Source organism: Lutra lutra, chromosome 17, assembly GCF_902655055.1.
Source record: "Lutra lutra chromosome 17, mLutLut1.2, whole genome shotgun sequence".
In the NCBI taxonomy this organism is placed as follows: Eukaryota; Metazoa; Chordata; class Mammalia; order Carnivora; family Mustelidae; genus Lutra; species Lutra lutra.
Window position 1 is genome coordinate 42441699 of NC_062294.1, and position 24795 is coordinate 42466493.

Below are 24795 nucleotides of genomic sequence, written 5' to 3' on the forward strand. Positions count from 1 at the left end.
CCGTCTCGGAGGTGAAGCCGGTGCGCGTGCGCGGAGAGGCGTCCCGTCTCGGCCGCCGTAGCTCGCCTTTCCACGTGGGTGCCTCGTCGTCATGGCGGCTTTTCGGAAGCCGGTGCTGCTTGGTCTTCGAGACACTGCAGTGCATGGCCGCCCAACGGGGCCGGACGCCTGGACTGCTAGCAAGCTGGGCGGCCTTCCGGTGAGTGGAGCGCCGGGGCCGGGGTCGGCGGGTGCTGGTGAAGGCTACGGGGTAAGAGAGTGGGCGAGGTCCATGAGCAGAGCCGGAGTTTTGAGCGCTTCCCTTGCCCTCAGGACGCCCTGCCGGCGGTAGCAGCGCCGAGGCCAGTGTGTGAACGTTGCAGGCAGCCTCTTGCCCTGGTCGTGCAGGTGTACTGCCCTCTGGAAGGCTCCCCGTTTCACCGGCTACTGCACGTGTTCGCTTGCCCCCTCCCCAGGTGCGGCAGCGGCGGGGCGCGCAGGTAGGCGGGGAAGTTCTGAGCTGCCTCGGGATTTTATGAGTGGGCGAGAGCTGGGGGGCCGCACGGGCCACACGGGATAGGGCTGGCCAGCTGGCTGGTGGTCAGCATTGGAGCCTCACTGTCATTTATCTTGACCCTGAAGCTGGAAGGTGTTCCGTTCCCAGTGTCTGCAGACGCAAGAGACGGAGGCGCAGGACGCTCAGGTAAACCGGTTGTTATTAGCATATTACGACTTGCTGTAACCTGAGAGTGTTTTCTAGAATATCCTTTAAGATAAACTTTCAGCCGTGGTCTTTTGAAGTACGTTGGAATGGCTTTTGCACTTTCCTGAACTGTGAAGTGCTATCTCCTTAAGATTTTGTTCGTTTTTTCTTTTAATATACCTTGAAGGCCTTGAGGCACATGACTTGCTGATGTTTCTGTTTGGGAACAAGTATGGATGTATACGTGTATGTGGTTGTGTGTAATATATATGTGTTTATTGTAAACATCGTTGCTGTGATAATGGGTATGTGTATATAACAAACAATAAGAAAAAAATCTCAATTTATTGAATCCAAAAGTTGGGCAAGCTGGTAGCTGCAGAACAAAATTCAGTCTCGTTTTGCCTGTAAATGTGCGCTTATGTATACTCCGAGCTTTAAACGTGTGCCAGGCCTGGTACCAGCAGTACCAGGAATGAAAAGATGAAGACGTGGTATCTGCATATATATGTCAGTGTTGGGTTGCAGATAATAGAAAAGCACTGACTTTTTAAAGCCTAGACAGAATTAGATGTTTATTAACCCTGGATAGATTGGAGAGGGCCACTCCAGGAAGGAATTCCAGAACCACACCTCAGAACTGGCCTGTCAAGGACCCCTTATACCACGTGCGACACCTGCAGTCGGAAAGCTGGGATATGGTCTGGCGAACTGGAAGCTGCCCTTGTCAGATCTTTTGGATCCAAGTCCTTGCTTTGTATCCATCTACAGACATTTGCTTGGTGGCCTCTCTTTCCGCGTCATTCTGTTTCAAGTCTGTCTCCCCAGTGGACCTGAGTAGCCCGCCTTTGATCATATCTGAAACCCTAGCTGCTAAGGAGCGTGGGAAATGTAGTTTTCTCCTGCTAGCTTCTGTAATACATGAAGTACAACTGGAAAGGGTTTGGAATAGATGGTTGAAGAAACCACTCTACCACATTGGCCATGCTGCCCCTGGAAAGAGAAGAGAATTATTGTTACCTCCAACATGCTTTGAGTATATGGGGTCCAGGAAGTTGAGTCAGAGTGTGCAAGAGGGGAAGGTGCTGTGTGACGTCTCCCTTGGGAAGGTGAGGGAATGGATAGCTCAAGCCAAGGGGATGCGTGAGATCACCCAAATGTGCTTGGGCTTCATTCACTGGATATTCTTCTAGAAACAGGAAAACGGCCTTGCAGCTGAGGATTGGTGCGAAGGTGCAGATGACTGGGGGAGTGACAGTGAGGAGGCGCTGCCACCACAGCTTACCTTGCGTTTTGGAAATGATTCCAGCAGTGCCGAGGACACCGACTGTACTGCCCAGCTCGAAGATCTCCACCTGCATGATACCGTCATGGGCGCTGCTCCTCCTGTTTCTCCTGGGGAAGAGACGGCCTTGCCTTCTGTGGCACCACAGTTCCTGCCCTACTATATCTGTGTTGTCGATGAGGAGGATTACGGGGACTTTGTCAGTCTGGATCACGCTCATAGCCTTCTGAGGGAATATCAGTGGAAGGAAGGAGTGGATATGGAACAGTTGCTTTCCCAAAGGTGAGAATGTGTGCTGCTGAGAGGGGACTTGATCAGGAAGCCACCACGGTAGGTACCCTTTGGTTTGATTCTAGTACTTGGGGAAACATTTTCAGGCAGACCTTGTCTGTGTAGGACCTTTCTGCTTTGCTCCTCTTGGATGAGAAGGGGAGACAGAGACAAGGCGATCTTACGAGCCACTGTTGGGTTAGCTGGAAAACACTGCTCTAAGTACCCTCAAAAAGATGAGCAAGGAAGTTAGGGCTGACAGCTTTTACAGAAGAACATGTTTATTGTCTCTTTATTTTCTTTGTTAAATGATTAGCTCAGACAAGTAAGTTAGAAAAATGCCATTTGTTTTTTAACTCTTGGCTGTGGCTCAGAAACTGGCCTGGGATGTCAAAGACCCTCCCAGAGCCTCAACTCTCACCAGTGAAATGAGAGTCATGTTGATATCTCTGTTGTCTGTATCATCAGTTGGTTTTAGGAATCAGTGAGAGAGTAGGTTTGGTGTGTTTTTTGTTTTTTTTTTTTTAAGATTTTATTTATTTTTTTGACAGAGATCACAAGTAGGCAGAGAGGCAGGCTGGGCAGCGGGGAGCAGGCTCCCCGCTGAGCAGAGAGTCCAATGTGGGTCTCGATCCCAGGATGCTGGGATCATGACCCGAGCTGAAGGCAGAGGCTTTATTAACCCACTGAGCCACCCAGGTGCCCCCAAGAGAGTAGGTCTTAAAAGGCTTTATAAACCAAAGCCCTATAAAGAACTAAGAATAATAATTTTTCCTGTTACAGTAAAATTACAGTTGGGTATTTGGAGAGAGAACCTGGTTCTTTACCAGAGCTGTTTCTTTTGTAAGCATTTCAGAATAATGTTGGGCTGCTTACAGACTGATTTAAAAATAATCCATAATGGGGAAAGAAATGAAGATAGTCAATGAGCATAAGGACTTTTAAAACTGCAAATAATTATCCCAGAGTTGAAAATGGCTAGGGAGCAGGGCTTGGGAGAATGCTGGGTAGGGGATTACTGCTAGATATTACAAGGTATTAAATTTATGATTTTTGGGCACCCTGGTGGCTCAGTGGGTTGAGCCTCTGCCTTTGGCTCAGGTGCTGATCCCAGGGTCCTGGAATCAAGCCCCACATCAGGCTTCTTGCTCAGCAGGGAGCCTGCTTCTCCTTCTGCCCCTTCTTCCTGCTCATGTTCTCTTTTACTGTCTCTCTCTCATAAATAAATAAAATCTTTAAAAAAAAATTACCATTATTTTTATTCATTTTTATTTTAATTTTTGTAAAGATTTTATTTGTTTATTTGACAGAGAGAGGCAGCACAAACAAGGGAGCGGCAGAGGGAGAGGGAAAAGCAGGCTCCCTGATGCGGTGCTCCGTCCCAGGACACTGGGATCATTACCTGAGCCGAAGGCAGATGCTCAACCAACTGAGCCACCCAAGTGCCCTAAATTTATGAATTTTATTTTAGAGTGAGCAGGGTAGGGTTGGGAGGGGCAGAGGGAGAGAGAGAATCCCAGTCAGACTCTGCACTGACCTCAGAGCATGACGTGGGGTTCAGTCCCACAACCCTGAGACCACGACCTTAGCCGAAACCGAGTCTGACATTTGACTGACTGCACCACCCAGGTACCACTTAAATTTATGATTTCTAAATTATGTGCATTATCTTGTTTGCTCCTCTAAATATTGTAATTCTCTGGATATAGACCCTCAAAAGTATTTTCTGCTTTTCTTTTTTTAGTCTTCCTAGTGATGGCGATGAAAAATATGAGAAGACCATAATTAAAAGTGGAGATAAGATATTTTACAAATTCATGAAGAGAATTGCTGCTTGTCAGGAGCAGATTTTGAGGTAGAGGCACATTTTCTTTTATTGCTTTTCTTGATTGTAACAGCAGTGCATGTTAGTTTGGAAAATACAATGAGAAAACCAAAATCTAGTATTCTGCAAACCAAGAGTCTAAGATTTTAGTGTATTATGTTCACTTATTTTTTATGCATTTGGATGCATGCACGTGGGTAGGACTTGTGTGGGTTTTTTTGTTTTTTGTTTTTTAAGATTTTATTTATTTATTTGTCAGAGAAAGAGAGTGAGAGATAAAGAGTGCGCGCATGCGCACAAGCAGGCAGGCAGAGGCGGGGAGAGAGAAGCAGGCTCCCTGCTGAGCAAGGAGCCGGTTGTGGAACCCGATCCCAGGACCCTGGGATCATGACCTGAGCCAAAGACAGTGGCTTAACACACTGAGCCACCCAGGTGTCCCTGTGTAGGTTTTTTTGTTTGTTTTTTAAACATTTATTTATTTTAGAGAGAGAGAGAACGTGAGCCGGAGGGGCAGAGGAATGGAGAGAGAGAATCCCAAGCAGACTCCATGCTGAGTACTGAGCCCATTGTGGGGCTTAAGCTCATGACCCTGAGATCTGACCTGAGCTGAAACCAAGAGTTGGGTGCTTAACTGACTGTGCCATGCAGGCGCCCCAGGAATTGTGTATTTTTTAAAAAACATAATTTGGGAGGCACCTGGATGGCTCATTCAGTAGAGCATGCAACGCTTGATCTCAGCATTGTGAGTTCTAGTCCCACATTGACTGTAGAGATTACTTAAAAGCTAAAAAAAAAAACAACCCTATAATTTGGATCATATAGTGTGATTTTTTTTTTTTTAAAGATTTTATTTATTTGGTAGAGAGCAAGACAACACAAGCAGGGAGAGCAGGAGAGGGAGGAACAGGCTCCCCACTGAGCATGGAGCCCTACTCGGAGCTTGATCCCAGGAATCTGAGATCATGACCTAAGCTGAAAGCAATTAACCCACTGAGCCACTCACGTGCCCCTTGTATGATTTTTTTTTTTTTTAAGTAATCCTTACAATATCTTTTCAGTACCTTGAGAGCTTTGTTTTTTTCTTAAGAATTTTTTTTTTAAGATTTTATTTATTTATTTGAGAAAAGAGAGACTCAGGAGCAGGGAGAGGGGCAGAGGGAGAAGCAGACACCCCGCTGAGCAGGAATCCCAATGTGGGGCTCATCCTGGGACTCCAGAATCATGACCTGAGCCAAAGACAGAGCCTTAACTGACTGAGCCACCCAGGAATCCTCAACTTTTTATTTCCACAGGAATTTCTCTCTAACCAATGGTAACAGAATTCATTATGTTTGATTTCCTGTGTTTCCTTATAGGAGTTTTTGGTTTTAGTTTTTACATTTAGGTCTGTGATCCATTGAGTTAGTTTTTGTGTATAATGTATGAGGGTCAAGTTTCTTTTGTTTTTGTTTTTGTTTTTTTTAAAGATTTTATTTATTTGACACAGAGAGAGAGAGAGATCACAAGTAGGCAGAGAGGCAGGTGGGGGTGGGGGGGAACACAGGCTCCCCGCTGAGCAGAGAGCCCGACTCAGGGCTCGATCCCAGGACCTCAGGATCATGACCCGAGCCGAAGGCAGAGGCTTTAACCCACTGAGCCACCCAGGTGCCCCTCAAGGTTCTTTTTTGGTCTGAATATCCAATTGTTGGAATACCAGTTTCTATTACTGATCACTTTTGTCTTGCTTATCAGTTACAGAGAAAGGAGTAACAAAACATTCAGCTATGATTATGAATATGTCTTTTTCTCCTTTTAATTCTGTCAGAATTTGTCTTACACATTTTGGTACTGTTTTAAGATGTATCCATTTGTAGGCTTATTTATTTGGTGAATTGATCTTGTTATAATTAAATGTTCCTATTTATTTGTGGTGCTACTCTGTCCTTGGAGTGTATTTGGTCTCCTGTCGGTATAGCCACACTAGCTCTTTTCTTTCTTTTTAAAAAAATTTTTAAAGATTTTATTTATTTATTTGGCAGAGAGAGATCACAAGTAGGCAGAGCAGCAGGCAGAGAGAGAGGGGGAATCAGGCTCCCCACTGAGCAGAGAGCCCAATTCAGGGCTCGATCTCAGGACCCTGGGATCATGACCTGAGCCGAAGGCAGAGGCTTAAACCACTGAGCCACCCAGGCGCCCCTCCACTGATATCTCTTTCTGATAATTCCATCATCTTGTCTGTGGGTATTGTTTTTTTTTTTTTAATATCTTATTTGTTTATTTGAGAGAGCACACAAGCAGGAGGAGGGGCAGGCAGAGGGAATAGCAGGCTCCCCACTGAGCAAGGAGCCCTATGAGGGACTTGATCCCAAGACCCTGAGATCATGACTTGAGCCGAAAGCAGAGGCCTAACCCACTGAGCCACCTGGGTTACCCCAGTGGGTATTCCTGTATTGACTCTCTTGGTGGGTTAAATTTTTCTGCTGCTCTTGGGGCACCTGGATGGCTCAGTTAAGTGTACGACTGTTGATTTTAACTCAGATCGTGAGACCGAAACCTGCATCGGGCTCTGTGCTGAGTGTGGAGCCTGCTTAGGGCTCTGGTTCTCTCTATCCATCTTGCTCTGCCCTCCGTGCACCAACCCCCACAGTTTACACATACTCTCTCTCAGTTAATTAATTTTCTGTTGTCATGTATATCTAATTTCTTTTTATTGTTTGCCATTATATATTGAAGAACAGTAGATACTGAAGTAAATATTTACTCCTTAGAAGGGCATGGCCCTCCTTCTGTAAGGCCAGTAGTGTGGAGTCCAAGTCGGCTTACTCTGTGGTTGAGCTCAGTCTGGGCTTGGTTGCAGCGTGGTTAGATATAGTTCTACATTGGCTTTAGTGCCTTCATCCACACTTTGAACCAGACATTGACAAGACTTCAGATATCTTGCTGAGCTCTACAGGCTTGCTGCTAGGTTTTGGGTCTTTGGATTTTCTTTGCTGTCTGGTTTTGCTCCTGGTCCTCTGCAAGAAGGAAGCAAAGTTTGCGAAGCATGGTCTCTGATGTTGAAATGTGACTTATGTGCTGTCTTCCTTCAGGGTTCTTTGTTTCCTTGCTTTAGGTATTCCTGGAGTGGAGAACCACTTTTTTTGACCTCTACTACATCAGAAGTCACTGAGTTCCCAGCCTGCAGTCACTGTGGAGACCGAAGGACATTTGAGTTTCAGCTTATGCCAGCCCTGGTCAGCATGCTCAGAAGCACTAATTTAGGTAATAAGCTCTTCGTGAATTTGAGGTTGTGGATTTATTACACAAATAAGGAATTATTTTAAAAGGAAAGGCTATCATTTCATTTTTGTTTACTTATAAAATATAAGCGTATTACAGAAATTTTGGAAAATTTATAATCCAGCCAATCCGACACAACAATACCATTTTGTTGGTTTAAGAGCAAGCTGTTTTCTATCCTTAAAATTATTTTCATATGGGCGCCTGGGTGGCTCAGTGGGTTAAGCCGCTGCCTTCGGCTCAGGTCATGATCTCAGGGTCCTGGGATCGAGTCCCGCATCGGGCTCTCTGCTCAGCGGGGAGCCTGCTTCCTCCTCTCTCTCTCTGCCTGCCTCTCTGTCTACTTGTGATCTCTCTCTGTCAAATAAATAAATAAAATCTTTAAAAAAAAAAAATTATTTTCATAGCAGAAGCCCCTGGCTGGCTAGGTTGGTGCAGCATGTGACTCTTAATCTCAGGGTTGTGAGTTCAAGTCCCACGGTGGGGGTAGAGTTTATTTAACAAACCAAAACCAAAAAATAACATTGTGTTACAGTCAAAGTTTATTATTTAAAAAAAAAAGCAACTGGGGGTGGGAAATAACTTTTACAGGGGCGCGTGGCTGGCTCAGTTGGAAGAGCATGTACTCTTGATTTTGGGATAATGAGTTTAAGCCCCATGTTCGGCATAGGGCTTACTTTAAAAATGTAAAAAAACTTTTTTTTTTTTTAAGATTTTTATTTATTTATTTGACAGAAAAACAGTGAGAGGGAACACAAGCAGAAGGAGTGGGAGGAGGAAGAAGCAGGCTTCCTGCTGAGCTGGGAGCCCAATGCGGGACTTGATCCCAGAACCCTGGGATCATGACCTGAGTTGAAGGCAAGCGCTCAAGGACTGATCCACCCAGGTGCTCCTTTAAAAAATAACCTTTACGGGGCACCTGGGTGGTTCAGTTGGTTAAGTGTCTGCCTTTGGCTCTGGTCATGATCTCAGGGTCCTAGGATCGAGTCTTGGGTTGGGCTCTGTGCTCAGTGGGGAGATTGCTTCTCCCTCTGCCTCTCCCCCAGCTCATGCTCGCATGCTCTTTCTCAAATAAATAAATAAAATCTCTTAAAAATTTTTTAAAAACTTTTACATGATTATAGTTAATATTTTAGCATCATTATGTGATCTTTTTAAACAAAAATTAAAAGTTTTTTATAATAAAAGTAACAGGAGGACCTGGCTGGTACCCTTGGTAGAGCATGTGACTGTTGATCTTGGTCATGAGTTCAGGTTATAAATTGGGCATAGAGCAGGGCTTAGTCTCACAACCCCAAGATCATGACCTGAACTGAATCCTAGAGTTGGATGCTCAACCAGCCAAGCCACCCAAGGCGCCCATGCATTTATTTATTTATTTTTTTAGTAATCTCTACCCTGGTGTATGAAATCATAATCTGGAGATTGAGAGTTGCATACTCTTCTGACTGAGCTGTTATATTAACAATATTCATTCTTCCAGTTCACCAACATGGATGTCTTTCCATTTATTTGTGCCTTTAATTTCCTTCAGTTGTGTTTTATATTTTCAGTGTACAAGTCTTTTGTCTCCTTGGTTAAATTTATTCCAAGTTTTTTTTTTTTTTTTTTTTTTAATTTTTTTCGGACTGATTGTTGGTCCTGCAACTTTGCTGAATGTATTTATGAGAGGCAATGAAAGCAGTGCTCAAAGAAAAACTTAGAGCTGAAAACACATATGTTAAAAATAAAGATAGATCTCAAATCAGTGACCCAACATATATTGCAAGTAACTTGAAAAAAAATACCAATCAACAAACCAAAGGCAGCAAAAACAAAGAAAGAAGGAAAGGCTAAAACAGAGATTTCGAAGGAGACTATAGACACAATAGGAAAAATATATGAAACCCAATTTTTTTGTGTGGGTAGTTAAGTTTTTTCTACATAGAAGATAAAATCATCTGCAACAGAGATTGTTTTATTTCTTCCTTTCCAATTTTGCCTATTTCTTTTTTTTCCTTTTTCCTTAATTCTTCTGTCTAAAACTTCTGTGTTAATTAGAAGTAGCAAGAGTGGGCATCCTAATCTTATTCCTGATTAAAGAATTTCCCTTCTGTTTATAGAGTTATTTTTATTACTACAGGGTATTGATTTTTGTCAGTTGCTTTTTCTGCATCAATTGAGATGATCATGCAGTTCTGTTCATTTTATTAATGTGTATTACATCGATTTTTGATTTTTGTATATTTAACCACCTTTGCATGTTAGGATAAATCTTCCTGGATCATAGCGTATAAATCTTTTTAAAATTTTTTTCATTTTTAATTTATTTTATTTTATTTATAGATTTTATTTGACAGACAGAGATCACAAGTAGGCAGAGAGGTAAGCAGAGAGAGAGGAAGGGAAGCAGGGTTCCTGCTGAGCAGAGAGCTGACACGAGGCTCAATCCCAGGACCCTGAGATCATGACCTGAGCCACCCAGGTGCCTCTTTTTAAAAAAATCTTATTAATTTTATTTTTCTTTATTTTATTTTATTAATTTTTTTAAAAAGATTTTATTTATCTATTTGACAGAGATCATAAGTAGACAGGCAGGCAGAGAGAGAGAGAGGAAGAAGCAGGCTCCCCAAGGAGCAGAGAGCCTGATAAAGGGCTCGATCCCGGGATCCTGGGATCATGACCTGAGCTGAAGGCAGGGGCTTTAACCCACTGAGGCACCCAGGCGCCCTTTATTTTATTTATTTCCAGGGTAAATCTTTTTTTTTTTTTTTTTTAGATTTTATTTTTAAGTAATCTCTATACCCAGCATGGGACTCACGCTCAGAACCCTGAGATCAAGAGTTACATGTTCTACCGACTAAACCTGCCAAGGTCTTTTTTTTTTTCTTTTTCTTTTTTTTTTTTTAAATTTTCAGCGTAACAGTATTCCTTGTTTTTGCACCACACCCAGTGCTCCACGCAATCCGTGCCCTCTCCAACACCCACCACCTGGCCCCCCCAAACCCCGCCGCCTCAAACCCCTCAGGTTGTTTTTCAGAGTCCATAGTCTCTCATGGTTCACCTCCCCTTCCAGTTTCCCTCAACTCCCTTCTCCTCTCTAACTCCCCATGTCCTCCATGCAATTTGTTATGCTCCACAAATAAGTGAAACCATATTATACTTGACTCTCTCTGCTTGACTTATTTCACTCAGCATCATCTCTTCCAGTCCCGTCCATCCTTTCTGATGGAGCCATAATACTCCATAGTGTATATGGACCACATCTTCCTTATCCATTCGTCCATTGAAGGGCATCTTGTTTCTTTCCACAGTTTGGCGACCGTGGCCATTGCTGCTATAAACATTGGGGTACAGATGGCCCTTCTTTTCACTACATCTGTATCTTTGGGGTAAATACCCAGTAGTACAATGGCAGGGTCATAGGGAAGCTCTATTTTTAATTTCTTTCTTTTTTTTTAAATTTCTTTATTTATTTGACAGAGAGAGAAATCACAAGTAGGCAGAGAGCTAGGCAGAGAGAGAAGGGGAAGCAGGCTCACCACTGAGCAGAAGCCCGATGTGGGGCTCGATCCCAGGACCCTGGGATCATGACCTGAGCAGAAGGCAGAGGCTTTAACCCACTGAGCCACCCAGGCGCTCTATTTTTAATTTCTTTCTTTTTTTTTTTTTTTTTAAAGGTTTTATTTATTCATTTGACAGACAGAGATCACAAGTAGGCAGAGAGGCAGGCAGAGAGAGAGGAAAGGAAGCAGGCTCCCCGCTGAGCAGAGAGCCCGACGCGGGGCTCGATCCCAGGATCCTGAGATCATGACCTGAGCCGAAGGCAGAGGCTTTAACCCACTGAGCCACCCAGGCGCCCCTATTTTTAATTTCTTGAGGAATCTCCATGCTGTTCTCCAAAGTGGCTGCACCAACTTGCATTCCCACCAACAGTGTAAGAGGGTTCCCCTTTCTCCACATCCCTTCCAACACATGTTGTTTCCTGTCTTGCTAATTTTGGCCATTCTAACTGGTGTAAGATGATATCTCAATGTGGTCTTTTTTTTTTTTTTTTTTTAAGATTTTATTTATTTATTTGACAGAGAGAGATCACAAGCAGGCAGAGAGGCAGGCAGAGAGAGAGGAAGGGAAGCAGGCTTCCTGCTGAGCAGCGAGCCCGATGCGGGACTCGATCCCAGGACTCTGGGATCATGACCTGAGCCGAAGGCAGCGGCTTAACCCACTGAGCCACCCAGGCGCCCAATATCTCAATGTGGTCTTAATTTGAATCTCCCTGATGGCTTTTTAATAAACCCTTTGATTTTGTTTGCTAGTATTTTGTTGAGGATTTTTGTATCTTACATTTACTTTTTTAAGATTATTTAAGCAATCTCTGTATCCAATATGGGGCTTAAATTGACGACCCTGAAATAAGAGCCGCATGTTGGGGTGCCTGGGTGGCTCAGTGGGTTAAGCCGCTGCCTTCGGCTCAGGTCATGATCTCGGAGTCCTGGGATCGAGCCCCGCATCGGGCTCTCTGCTCAGTGGTGAGCCTGCTTCCCCTTCTCTGTCTGCCTAGCTCTCTGCCTGCTTGTGATCTCTCTGTCAAATAAATAAATAAAATCTTAAAAAAAAAAAATAATAAGAGCCGCATGCTCTACCCACTGAGCCAGCCAGGCATCCTGTATCTTACATTTAAAAGGGATATTGGTCTATAATTTTCTTGTAGTGTCTTAGTCTAGACTTGGGATTAAGGTAATGCTTACATTGGGGCACCTGGCTGGCTCAATTGTTGGAGCATGCAGTTCTTTTTTATTTATTTACCTAATTGTTTTTTGGTTTTGGTTTTGGTTTTTGGTTTTTTTTTAAGAGGGCTCCATGCACATCAGAGAGCACAATGTGGGGCTTGAACTCATGACTGTGAGCTCAAGACCTGAGCTGAGATCAAGAGTTGGACACTGAACCAACTGAGCCACCTAGGCACCCCACCTGCAACTCTTGATCTTGGGGTTGTGAGCTTGAGTCCCATGTTGGGCATAGTGTCTACTTAAAAAAAAAAAAAAAAGAATTCCTCATAGAATGAGTTAGTAGGGATGCCTGGGTGGCTTAGTCAGTTAAGTGTCTGCCTTTGGCTCAGGTCATGATCCCAGATCCTGGGATCAAGTCCTGCATTGGGCTCACTGCCCAATGAAACAGTGGGAAGCCTGTTTCTCCCTCTGACTGCTGCTCCCCCGGGTTGTTTGGGGTTTCTCTTTGACAAATAAAATCTAAAAAAAAAAAAGGAGTTGGTAATCATTCCCTTCTCTTTAGCTTAGAGTTTAAGAAGGATTGGTATTCAGAGAGCCTGAGTGGCTCGGTGGGTTAAGCCTCTGACTTTGGCTCAGGTCATGATCTCAGGGTCCTGGGATCGAGCCCCACATTGGGGAGGGGGTCCTCTGCTCAGCAGGGAGTCTGCTTCCCCCCCCCCCCTCTCTGCCTGCCTCTCTGCCTACTTGTGATCTCTCTGTGTCAAATAAATAAAATCTTTTTTTTTTTTTAAAGGATTCCTATTCTTTGAATGTTCTGTCATATTCACTAGAAAAACCATCAAGTTCTTGGCTTTTTTGTTGGGTGGTTTGATTACTGGTTCAATCTCCTTACTAGTTACAGGTCTATTCAAATTTTCTATTTCTTGAGTCAGTTCTGGTAGATTGCATGTTTCTAGTAGTTTTTCTGTTTCATTTAGCTTATCTGATTTGTCGCTATACAACTACTTATAGTATTCCTTTATAATCCTTTTTTTCTCTAAAATTAGTAGTAATGTCCCTACTTTATTTTTTGTTAACTTGAGTCTTCTCTCTTTTTTTTCTTAGTCATTCCAGGTAAAGATTTGTTGACTTTCTAGATTTTTCTCTATTGTTTTATAGTCTCTATTTTAAAATCTCCACTCTAGGGGCGCCTGGGTGGCTTAGTGGGTTAAAGCCTCTGCCTTCAGGGGCGCCTGGGTGGCTCAGTGGGTTAAAGCCTCTGCCTTCAGCTCAGGTAATGATCCCAGGGTCCTGGGATTGAGCCCTGCATCAGGCTCTCTGCTCCACGGAGAGCCTGCTTCCTCCTCTCCCTGCCTGCCTCTCTGCCTACTTGTGATCTCTGTCTGTCAAATAAATAAAATCTTTGAAACAAAAAAAAAAATCTCCACTTTAGCTTTTATTTTTGCTTCTGGTGGCTTCAGTTGGTTGGTGGTCTTTTTCAGGTTCCTTAAGGTATACAATAAGTTCATTGATTTGAGATCTTTCTTTGTCCTTTTTTTAAAGTTTTATTTATTAATTTGAGAGACAGAGAGTGAGTAAGGGAAGGGGCAGAGGGAGAGTGAGAATCTTGAAGCAGACTCCCCACGAGCGCAGAGCGCCACACAAGGCTTGATCCCGGGACCTGGAGCTGAAATTGAGAGTAGTCCGCTTAACCGACTGAGCCACCCAGGTGCCCCTCTTTGTTCTTAATGTATGTGTTTGCAGCTCTAAATTTTCCACTTAACACTGCTTTTACTACATCTCATAAGATTTGGTATTTCATGTTTTTGTTTTCATTTGTCTCAGGTATATATTGTCTCATTGCTCTTAATTTCTTTTTGACCTATTGATTATTTAAAAGTAGTTTATTTAATTTCCACATATATTTGTGAATTTTCCAGTTTTCCTTTTATTACTTACTTCTGGTTTCATATCATTGTGATTGGAAAAGATAACTTTGTATGATTACACTCTTTCTAATTTACTGAGACTCAGTTGGTGGCCTAACGTATGGTGTCTCCCAGAGAATATTCTATGTGCACTTGAGAAGAGTGTGTTTACTGCTGTAGTTAGGTGGGGTGTTCTGTATGTGCCTCTTCTTCTTCTTCTTCTTCTTTTTTTTTTTTTTTTTTGGTTATGTGCTTGTTAGTGCTAATTGATTTATAGGCTCGTCAAATCCTTTGTTTCCTTACTGATCTTGTGTTTGGTTGTTTTATCCATTACTATAAGTGGGGTATGAAGTCAGCTGTTATTGTAGCACTGTTTCTCCCTCCAGTTGTGTCAGTTTTTGCTTCATACATTTTGGGCCTCTGCATGTAGAAGTATACATGTTTATAATTTTTATACTGTTCACTTAGAATTTCTATTCTTTATATTTTTATTTCTATTTCTTTTTTTTTATCTTTATTCTTATATCTATTTCTTATTTCTTTCTATTTCTATTCTATTTTTTTTTTAAGATTTTATTTATTTATCTGACAGAGATCACAAGTAGACAGAGCAGCAGGCAGAGAGAGAGATGGGGGAAGCAGGCTCCGTGCTGAGCAGAGAGACCGAGGCGGGGCTCGATCCTAGGACCCTGGGATCATGACCTGAGTCGAAGGCAGAGGCTTAACCCACTGAGCCACCTAGGCGCCCCTCTATTCTATTCTATTTCTATTCTTTTGTTTCATTCTTGTTGTGTCCCTGTATCTAGAGAATCTCTAGTAGATGGTGTCTAGGTGGATCTTGTTTTCTTTTTGTTATATCCAATCTGCCAGTACCTTTTTTTAATAGGACTTAATCCATTTACATTTAGTGTCATTAGTGATAAAGAAGGATTTACTTCTGCCACATAGCTATTTATTTCCTGTATATCTTATGATATTTTTGTTTCTCAATTAATTCTTCCATGAGTGACTGTTTTCTTTCTTTTTTGTAAGTGATTTTTGTGTGTGTGGTAGTGTAACATTCATTTAGATACCCTTTCTTTTTTTCTTTTTAAAGATTTTTTTTTTTTTTAATTTGACAGAGATCACAAGTAGGCAAAGAGGCAGGCAGAGAGAGAGAGAGGAGGAAGCAGGCTCCCTGCTGAGCAGAGAGCCCAATGTGGGGTATTAGGGATCCCAGGACCCTGAGATCATGACCTGAGCCGAAGGCAGAGGCTTTAACCCACTGAGCCACCCAGGCGCCCCTACCTGTTTCATTATTATGGCCAGTTCTTTTCACACCCTCCTGAAGGTTCTCACTGTTATTTTCCTCACAAATTGAATTCCAGACTACCTGACTCCATGTTTCCCTGAAGACCTGTCCCGTGTGCCTAGTTCTCCTGAGCTAGTCTGAGCTCTAGGCCTTCCATACTTCTAGCATTGCTGTCATCCTGGGTTACCTTTATTTGGGTATCCCCTGCCCATCTTCCAAGTGGGTCCCCCTGTTTCCTAGAGCTCTTATCTTCTTCTTTCTCAGTTTGTCCTTTCAGTTTTTGTGTTTTTTTTTTTTTCTTTTAAAGATTTTATCTATTTATTTGACAGAGATCACAAGTAGGCAGAGAGGCAGGCAGGGGTGGGGGGGAAGCAGGCTCCCTGCTGAGCAGAGAGCCCGATGGGGGACTTGATCCCAGGAACCTGAGATCATGACCTGAGCCGAAGGCAGAGGCTTAACCCACTGAACTACCCAGGCGCTCCCCTATCCTTTCAGTTTTGATATAGCACTTTCTCTAGTAATTTCCTGAGATGGGATCATGGGATGTAGAGACTTAAAGTGACCTATGGGTCCTAAAATATACTTTTTTTTTTTTTTAAGATTTTATTTATTTATTTGACAGAGAGAGATCACAAGTAGACGGAGAGGCAGGCAGAGAGAGAGAGGGAAGCAGGCTTCTTGCTGAGCAGAGAGCCCGATGTGGGACTCAATCCCAGGACCCTGAGATCATGACCTGAGCCGAAGGCAGCGGCTCAACCCACTGAGCCACCCAGGCGCCCCTAAAATATACTTATTGTATGTTTATGTTCACAATACTAGTCAGATATGGAATCCTAAGGCATTAATAATTTTTTTCAAAAATTTTAAAGATATTACTTCATTCATTCATTCATTCATTTATTTTTAGGATTTTATTTTTAAGTACTCTCTACACACAACATGGGGTTTGAAATTAGAACCCCAGGATCAGAAATCACATGCTCCACCTACTGAGCCAGCCAGAGGCCCTGATATTACCTCATTCTTTTAGCATCCTGTGTTGCTATAGAAAGCAGTCCCACTCTGACTGTTAGTACTTTAAATGGGAACTCTTGTTTCCAGGTCACTTTCAGAATCTTCACTTTATCCTTGTTATTTTGAAATTGTGTATATTGTGCTGAGTACTTGGTAGGTGTTTTGAGTTCAGAAACTCATGTCCTTCAACTTTGATGATTTTCTTCCTTTTTTTCTTTTAGTGCCTTTATGGGAACTTGGTTTGGTTCTTCTTTGTTCTGATTTGTGTTTCACTTTCCAGTTTTCTTCAACTTTGTACTTTATTTGTCTTTTTAGTTGTGGTAAATATATGTAACATAAAATTTAACATCTTAACCATTTGTAAGTGCAATTTAGTAACATAAAGTTTATTTACATTGTTATGCAGCCATTCTCCAGAACTTTTTCTTCTTGCAAAACTGCAACTCTATAACCATTAACAATTCCCCATGTCCCCCTCTCCTCAGCTCCTGGGGACCACAGTTATACTTTCTGGTTCTATGAATTTGACTACTTTAGATACCTCATAGAAGTGGAATCATAGTATTTGTCCTTTGAGACTGCCTTATTTCACTTAGCGTAAGTGAAGTTCATCCATGTCGTACCGTGTTACAGAATTTCCTTCCTTTTAAAGCTAATACTTTGTAGTATGGATCTACCACAGTTTGTTCATTTGTTGAATACTTGGGTTGCTCCTGCTTCTTGGGCTATTGTGAATATTGTTGCTATGATTCTGGGTGCACAAATCTCTCTTCAAGATCCTGCTTTCAGTTCTTGGGACTATGTATACCCGAAGCAGAATTGCTAGATCATATAGTAATTCTATTTTTAGTTCTTTGGGGGAGCCACCGTAACATTTTTCATAGTGGCTGCACCCATTTTATATTCCCAATCAATAGTGCACAAGAATTTCAATTTCTCCACATCTTCACCAACACTTGTTTTTTGGTTTTGTTTTGTTTTTTGTTTTAAGATTTTATTTATTTATTTGACAGAGATCACAAGTAGGTGGGGAGGCAGGCAGAGAGAGATGGGGGGAAGCAGCCTCCCCACTGCGCAGAGAGCCTGATGCGGGGCTCAATCCCAGGACCCTGAGATCATGACCTGAGCCAAAGGCAGAGGCTTAACCCACTGAGCCACCCAGGTGCCCCTGTTTTTTGTTTTTAATAGTAACCATCATAATGGATGTGACATGGTATCTATTACAATTTGCATTTCCCTAATGATTAATGATGTTGAGCATTTTTCATATGAATGGCTTGTTAGCCATTTTACATATCATTTTAGGAGAAATGTCTACTCAAATCTTATTGTTCATTTTATAGTCAGGTTATTTGACTTGTTGAGTTGTAAGAGTTCTTTTTATATTCTAGTTATGAACCCCTTATCAGGTGTGATTTTTGCAAATGTTTTCTTCCATTTTGTAGGTTGCCTTTTTACTGTTAATTGTGTCCTTTGGTGCACCTAAGTTTTTAATTTTGATATAGTCCACTTTGTCTATTTTTACTTCTGTTGCCTGTGCTTTTAGTTTCATATTCAGGAAATCCTTGCCACCTACTTACTTTTTAAAAGGAAGCACACAGGTGCGCCTAGGTGGCTCAGTCGTTGGGCGTCTGCAGTCAGCTCGGGTCATGATCCCAGAGTCCTGGGATTGAGTCCCACGTCGGGCTGCCTGCTTCTCCCTCTCCTACTCCCTCTGCTTGTGTTCCCTCTCTTGCTCTCTCTCTCTCTGCCAAGTAAATAAATAAAATATTTTTTTTTAAGAAGTAAAAAGAAAGCATACAGTAAAGTACACCAATCTGAAGCCTACAGCTTGATGAACTTTTACATAAATACACTCTTGTAATCACCTCCCAGAGTAAGATGGGGAGTGTTTGCATGTCCCAGAAAGTCCCTTGGGCCTCCTTCCCTCTCCAGGCTTATCACTTTCCCCTGTCCCCTTAAGAATTTTGCCTGCTCAGGGCGCCTGGGTGGCTCAGTGGGTTAAAGCATCTGCCTTCGGCTCAGGTCATGATCCCAGGGTCCTGGGATCGATCCCCACATCGGGCTCTCTGCTCAGCGGGGAGCCTGCTTCCTCCTCTCTCTCTGCCTGCTTCTCTGTGATCTCTGTCTGTCAAATAAATAAAGTCTTAAAAAAAAAAAAAAGAATTTTGCTTGCTCTGGAATTTCACACAAATGGAATCATACAGTGTATGAAGCATAGATGCTTCTGTTTAACTTGACATCTTTGTTAGCTCTGTCTTCTAACCCTTCTTTTGAATTTGGTTTGACTGTTCTATTTTTAGTTTCTAAAAGCTCTTCCTTGTTTTCTGAAACTTTTCCATACCACCTTTTTGTTTTATTTTGTTTGATGAGTTCTTTTACATCTTTAAGAAGTGGTTTAAGGGGGCGCCTGGGTGGCTCAGTGGGTTGGGCCCCTGCCTTCGGCTCAGGTCGTGATCCCAGGTCCTGGGTTCGAGCCCCGCATCGGGCTTTCTGCTCGGCGGGGAGCCTGCTTCCTCCTCTCTCTCTGCCTGTCTCTCTGCCTACTTGTGATTTCTCTCTGTCGAGTGAATAAGTGGAATCTTTAAAAAAAAAAAAAAGAAAAAAAAAGTGGTTTAAGGACATCTGGATAGCTCAGTTCATTAAGGGTTCTACTCTTGATCTTAGCTCAGGTCTTGATCTCAGGGTCGTGAGTTCAAGTCCTACCTTGGGCTCCATGCTGGGCGTGGAGCCTACTTACAAAAAGAAGGAAGAAGAAGTGGTCTTTTTTTTTTTTTTTTTTAAGTTTTCACTTGTTACCCATGTGTCTATTTTCTGCAATTTTTTTTAAGATTTTTTTTTTTTTTTAAGTTATGGAACTATTTTTTCTTCTATTTATTTTCAATACTTGAGGTTAGGGGGATAGTTATAGAAAGAAGACACCATCCCCCAGGTGGAATTCTTGCCTCACGTGGCCCCAAACCACTTCTTCTAGTTAAGATTTTATTTTTAAGTAATCTCTAAACCCAGCGTGGAACTTGAACCTCCAACCCTGAGATCAAGAGTTGCATGCTCTTGGGGCACCTGGGTGGCACAGTGGATTAAGCCTCTGCCTTCGGCTCAGGTCATGATCTCAGGGTCCAGGGATCGAGCCCGACATCAGGCACTCTGCTCAGCTAGGAGCCTCCTCCCCACCCCCACTGCCTGCTTCTCTGCCCACTTGTGATCTCTCTCTCTCTCTGTGTGTCAAAGAAATAAATACAATCTTTAAAAAAAAAAAAAAAAAAAAAGAGTTGCATCCTCCATTAGACTGAGTCAGCCAGGCACCTCTCCTGTAATTTTTCTGATCCCCAAATGTTATGTTGGAGATTTTGTATAAATGTCTGGTGAACCCTGGAAATCACCATTTGTCGACATCATTCTAGTCATCATTCTTGACATTAATACAGATAGAAAGTTTAGATAGATAGCTGGAAAAAAAATTTTTTTTTTTTTTTTAAGATTTTACTTATTTACTTGACACAGAGTGAGTGAGTGAACACAAGCAGGGGGAACTGCAGACAGAGAGAGATGGAGAAGCAGGGTCCCCGCAGAGCAGGGAGCCCCATGTGGGCTTGATCGCAGGACCCTGAGATCATAACGTGAGTGAAGGCAGACACTTAGCTGACTGAGGCACCCTGGCGCCCCTAGGAAAAAAATTTCTACTGACAGGAAAATTCAGTACATTCTAATAAAGAATATTGGAATAAACGTGTGCAAATTCAACATAAGGAAAAATGTATGTGAAGCAGTTGCTGGACTGTAGGCAATGGGTTCTTTTACTTAGTTGCTAAAAGATCCTTATGAAGCTAAGAGAATTACACTCATTCCATTTTTCTTTCTTTCTTTTTTTCTTTCTTTCTTCCTTTCTTTTAAGGTTTTATTTATTTATTTGATAGAGACAGAAATAGCAAGAAAGGGAACACTAGCAGGGGGAGTCGGGGAGGGAGAAGCAGGCTTCCGGAGCAGGGAGCCTGATGTGGGGCTCGATCCAGGACCCTGGGATCATGACCTGAGCCCAAGGCAGACGCTTAATGACTGAGCCACGCAGGCGCCCCTCATAACATTTTTCAATTTTAGATCATATGTGTTTGGCTCTTTACTATAATAAGGAAGCTTATGCCCTGCTCCACCTCCAAATATTTTAGGTTTTTTTTTTAAGATTTTTTTTTTTTATTGAGGCGCCTGGGTGGTGGCTCAGTGGGTTAGGCCTCTGCCTTCAGCTCAGGTCGTGATCCCTGGGTCTTGGGATTGAGCCCCGCATGGGGCTCTCTGCTCAGCAGGGAGCCTGCTTCCTCCTCTCTCTGCCTGCCTCTCTGCCTACTTGTGATCTCTATCTGTCAAATAAATAAATAAAATCTTAAAAAAAAAAAGATTTTTTTTTTATTTCTTCAAGTAATCTCTGTGCCCACTGTAGGGCTTGAATTTATAACCCCATGATTAGTGGTCAGCCAGGTGCCCTATTTTAATATTATTTGTATTGCATTGAGGTTATAAGTCTGTACTCTGTCACCGTGATTGTCACAGCTAATAAGCTTTTGTTCTCTGTTTCAGTGGTTTGCATGCTCACACCATTCTTTTCCGTGCACTTTTCCATTCCTGAATCTTTTATTTTGATTCTTCTCTGGTAGCTACAGTCTATCAAGTGATAGCCTTAAGGAGGGTTTATAGCTGTTATTCGTACTTCAGATGTCTGCTTTTGCATTGAAGAACAACCCATGTATAAAATCCTGAGATCCCATTTTCTTTCCTCCCAACGGTGGTAGCCCCAGTGCTATCATGGCCTCACAGTGAGAGCCCTTCTGGCTCTCCTGTCCTCTCCCGTGGCCCCATCTCACAGAGAAGTATGTTTTTCTCCAAATCCCTAAGATCCTTTATATTGATATCTTTAGGCTTTGAATGAAGTCTGAGGGTGGCCTGATTCCACCCCCCCCCCCCCCCACTTTGTAACTAACATTTATGCTAGCACCTGTAGATTTTTCTGTATTGGTGAAGTCCATTTTTTGAATTAACATGTCTTGCCCTTGCATTGTTCCATAATCCTTTCATCCTGGGACAGGGTGGATTTTCGGACCTCCATTTAGTTTTGCTTTATTTCTTTTTTCCCTTCAAATTTCTGGATATTTTTTTGTTGCGTTTGTAGCTTTTCTGCAGAAGCAGTAGCAGTTGCGTTGGCCACCTTTCTCCTCTCCTATGCTCACATCTCTCCTCTTTCCCTCTGCTCACTGCAGTTCTCTCAAGCCTTTCCTTTCCACCTGTTATTAGGTTTCACCTGTCTTTTCTGTTACTTGTGGCTTCTGATGTTTTCTCTTAGATGCGTACTGGGGCTGTTTTGACCTCCACACAGCTTCCTCTTGGTCCTACCCCTCCCTCGCCCTTCTGCTGTGCCAGGCCCCTGGGCTCAGGCAGCATGGACAGGACTCTGCTACGTGGTATTTTGTTCCATCTGATTTCTCACCTCTTCCTTTTTTCCTACCCTGGTGGCTACCAGTTTGCAGACTCCAGCCTTCTTATTTCTTCCAAATCAGCTCTATTTTGGCCTTGTTAGTTCTGTCTTTGATGCTTTTCTTTCCATTATCCCTGCCTGCATTTTCCTTTCAAAGGGTTTTTCCTTTGCTGCTCCAAACCAGTTCTCCAGCCCCTCCTGCTGACTCCCGTTTTCCTATTCTGAAATCAGCAGTTCTTGTTGAGCCTGTTTTCTTGGTGTTATTCTTCATGGCTCTGTCCATTGACAAATTTCTGTAAGCTCTTAGGATTGTGTGTGTGTGTGTGTGTATGAGAGAGAGAGAGAATCCTTTTTGGAGGTAGTGTGGTCTCTTAGTGGGGTACTTATGTATGTAAGTAAGTAAGTAAGTAAGCTCTACACCTGACTTGGGGCTCGAACTCGTGATCCCGAGATCAAGAGTCACATGCCCGACCCACTGACGGAGCCAGCCAGGAGCCCTGTGAAATTTTTTTCTTTTACGATTTTGTTTATTTATTTTAGAGAGAGAATGTGAGCAGGGGAAAAACCTCAAGCAGACTCCGAGCCAAGCTTGGTGCCTGATACAGGGCTCCATCTCAGGACCCTGAGATTATGACCTGAGCTCAAATCAAGAGTTGGGTGTTTAACTGAGTGACTCACCCAGGTACCCCCCCCCCCCCAATTATTTTTTAAGTAGGCTCAATGCCCAGCATTGATCCAACAAGGGGCTTGAACTCAGCGATCCTGAAATCAAGACCTGAGCTGATATCAAGAGTCAGGTGCTTAACCAACTGAGTCACCCAGGTGGTCCCCTAGCCCTGTCACAGATTTTCAGTGAGGGGTACCTGGGTGGCTCCGTCAATTAAGCAAGCGCCTGCCTTCGGCTCTGGTCACGATCCCAGGGTCCTAGGAGGGAGTCCCACTTCAGGCTCCCTGCTCTGTGGGGAGCCTGCTTCCCCTTCTGCCTGCTGCTCCCCCTGTCTGTGTGCTCTCTCTGTCAAATAAAAACAAAACAAAAAAAAGTGATTTTCAGTGTCCAGTATCCTAGACAGTTATAATAAAGACTTGAAAGTATATCTTCCCGTTAAATCTGCTTTTCATCATCGGTGGTCACTTTCTGTGGGGAAGAATGTGGCTGGAAGGTAGTGAACACCGCTTTTGCTGTTCCTAATTATTTTTTCAGCTTATCGGGTAAAATCACTCCTGTAGCAACACCAGCTACACTGATATTGCATCATCGTTCTCCTTCCTTCTATTATCTTCTCGTTGCTTAACCTCTTTGTTTTACATCAGACACTTAAGATGTGCCCGGCTCTGTTCCAAGTATCTTACATGCACTACTTTATTTAATCCTCCTCACAACAATCTTTTTCTTTTTTAAAGATTTTATTTATTTATTTGACAGAGAGATCACAAGTAGGCAGAGAGGGGGAAGCAGGCTCCCTGGTGAGCAGAGAGCCCAATGTGGGGCTCCATCCCAGGACCCTGGGATCATGACCTGAGCCAAAGGCAGAGGCTTAACCCACTGAGGCACCCAGGCACCCCCAATCTTTTTCTTTTTTGAGATTTTATTCATTTATTTGAAAGAGAGAGAGCGCAAGCACAATAGGGACAAGGGGCAGAGAGAGAAGGAGACCGGACTCCCTGCTGGTCAGGGAGCCAGATGTGGGGCTTGGTTGCAGAACCTGAGCTCATGACCTGAGCTGAAGGCAGACACCCAGCTGAGTCACCAGGGAGCCCCTCTTCACAACAGTCTTATCATCATGATAAATATAGTCCTCAATACAGATTGGTGAAGTCCCATACTCAGGTGGTAGAGCTGGGATTTAAACTCAGGTAGTCTTGCTCTAGAGTAAGCAAACCTTCAAATACCAAGTGTATCTTCTAACATTTCCTCTTTGTTAGAATCCTGAATATGTTTTGTCTTTCAGGTCTTTCTGTAGAATTTGGAACAGTTCTGATTTACACATGTGAGAAGAGTTGCTGGCCTCAAAATCATCAGACTCCCATGGAAGAACTTTGTATTGTACAAGAAGACCCAGATGAATCATTATTTAAGTAGAGCATTTCCTTTTATTTACATAAATTAAAACAAATTTTAATGTCCCCAGGTTTGTGTACTTTTGCTTCATTTCAACTCACAGATTATTAACTCTTTGTTTTAAAGGCGGTCCTTTGTGCTTTATGGCACCTGTGCTGGGGCTGCGGTGAGATTTAGAAATTCTGGCTGTGGGCTGGTGTACCTTTCCAGGGTCAGGTGCTTGTCTCCACAGTGACAGCTCAGAATGTGGCTCCTCTCCAGCCCCGGAGGTGGGTGTTCCCTGCACAGGCAATCTAGTGGGCTTTGTAGGAGGGAGAGCCTCAGAAGAGCCGGGGCAGCCTTCAGCCTCTTACCACCTCTGCTGCCTCCGTACTTGGCTGCGCTCTGTTGCAGTCTCTGGAAGCTGATTGAACCACTCGACCCACCCCAGCTTCTTGAGGCTCCCACCCTGCCACACTAGCTGTTCAGACCTGTCTGGTGTTCTCCCTACCCACGGTCCCACCCTCACCCCATCCCACCTTCTGCCCCTACAGTATCACAGAAAAGGGGCCCTTCCTCTGTTCTGGACATTGTCCCTCCTTCCAGGTGGTCACTTTTCCAATCTCCCCTTTCTCCTTTTGGTTTTTGTGTCAACCCCTTCTGTTCTGCTACACTTTGACAGCAGTATGAAGACATGCCCACTAGCTGTGTACAGACTTCCTGCTTACCTTCATAGGTGAGGGACCTGCTCTAAACAGTTTGATTTGCTAATCTGGCAAATAACACTGGTGGGAACACCGTGTGATCATGCCCTCGGGGGCACTTGGGGTAAGTGGCTGGCTGTGCACAACCCAAACTTGCTGGTCAGTGAGGCTTTAGGGATGTAGGGGAACAAGAATAATTTTCTCTTTACCCTTCTAGGTACTTAGCTGACATCCCCCCTGTAAGAAAAGACAGATTGACAGGAGACAAACAGAAGTAGAGGTATACCTCCTGTATAGATGGGAGGTACCCAGCAAAACTGATTAATGCCTTGAAGTGGCCCAAACTAT

At 43.2% G+C, this 24795-nt stretch overlaps 1 protein-coding gene across 3 annotated transcripts; it reads left to right on the forward strand.

The window, feature by feature from the left end:
* On the forward strand, nt 1-23833 carry PDCD2L (programmed cell death 2 like). 3 transcript variants are annotated; one of them, XM_047710619.1, is made up of 7 exons: nt 10-199; nt 313-479; nt 622-682; nt 1876-2249; nt 3982-4092; nt 7154-7302; nt 23655-23833. In XM_047710619.1, the coding sequence occupies exons 1-7, from the start codon at nt 92-94 to the stop codon at nt 23783-23785; spliced, it is 1101 nt and encodes a 366-aa protein (XP_047566575.1). In that variant the 5' UTR covers nt 10-91; the 3' UTR covers nt 23786-23833. The 3 variants fall into 3 exon arrangements, with proteins under 3 accessions (XP_047566576.1, XP_047566577.1, XP_047566575.1); XM_047710620.1 differs by lacking the exon at nt 3982-4092 and having other exon boundaries at nt 1-199; XM_047710621.1 differs by lacking the exon at nt 622-682 and having other exon boundaries at nt 7-199; nt 1992-2249.
* The last annotated feature ends 962 nt before the right edge of the window (nt 23834-24795 follow it).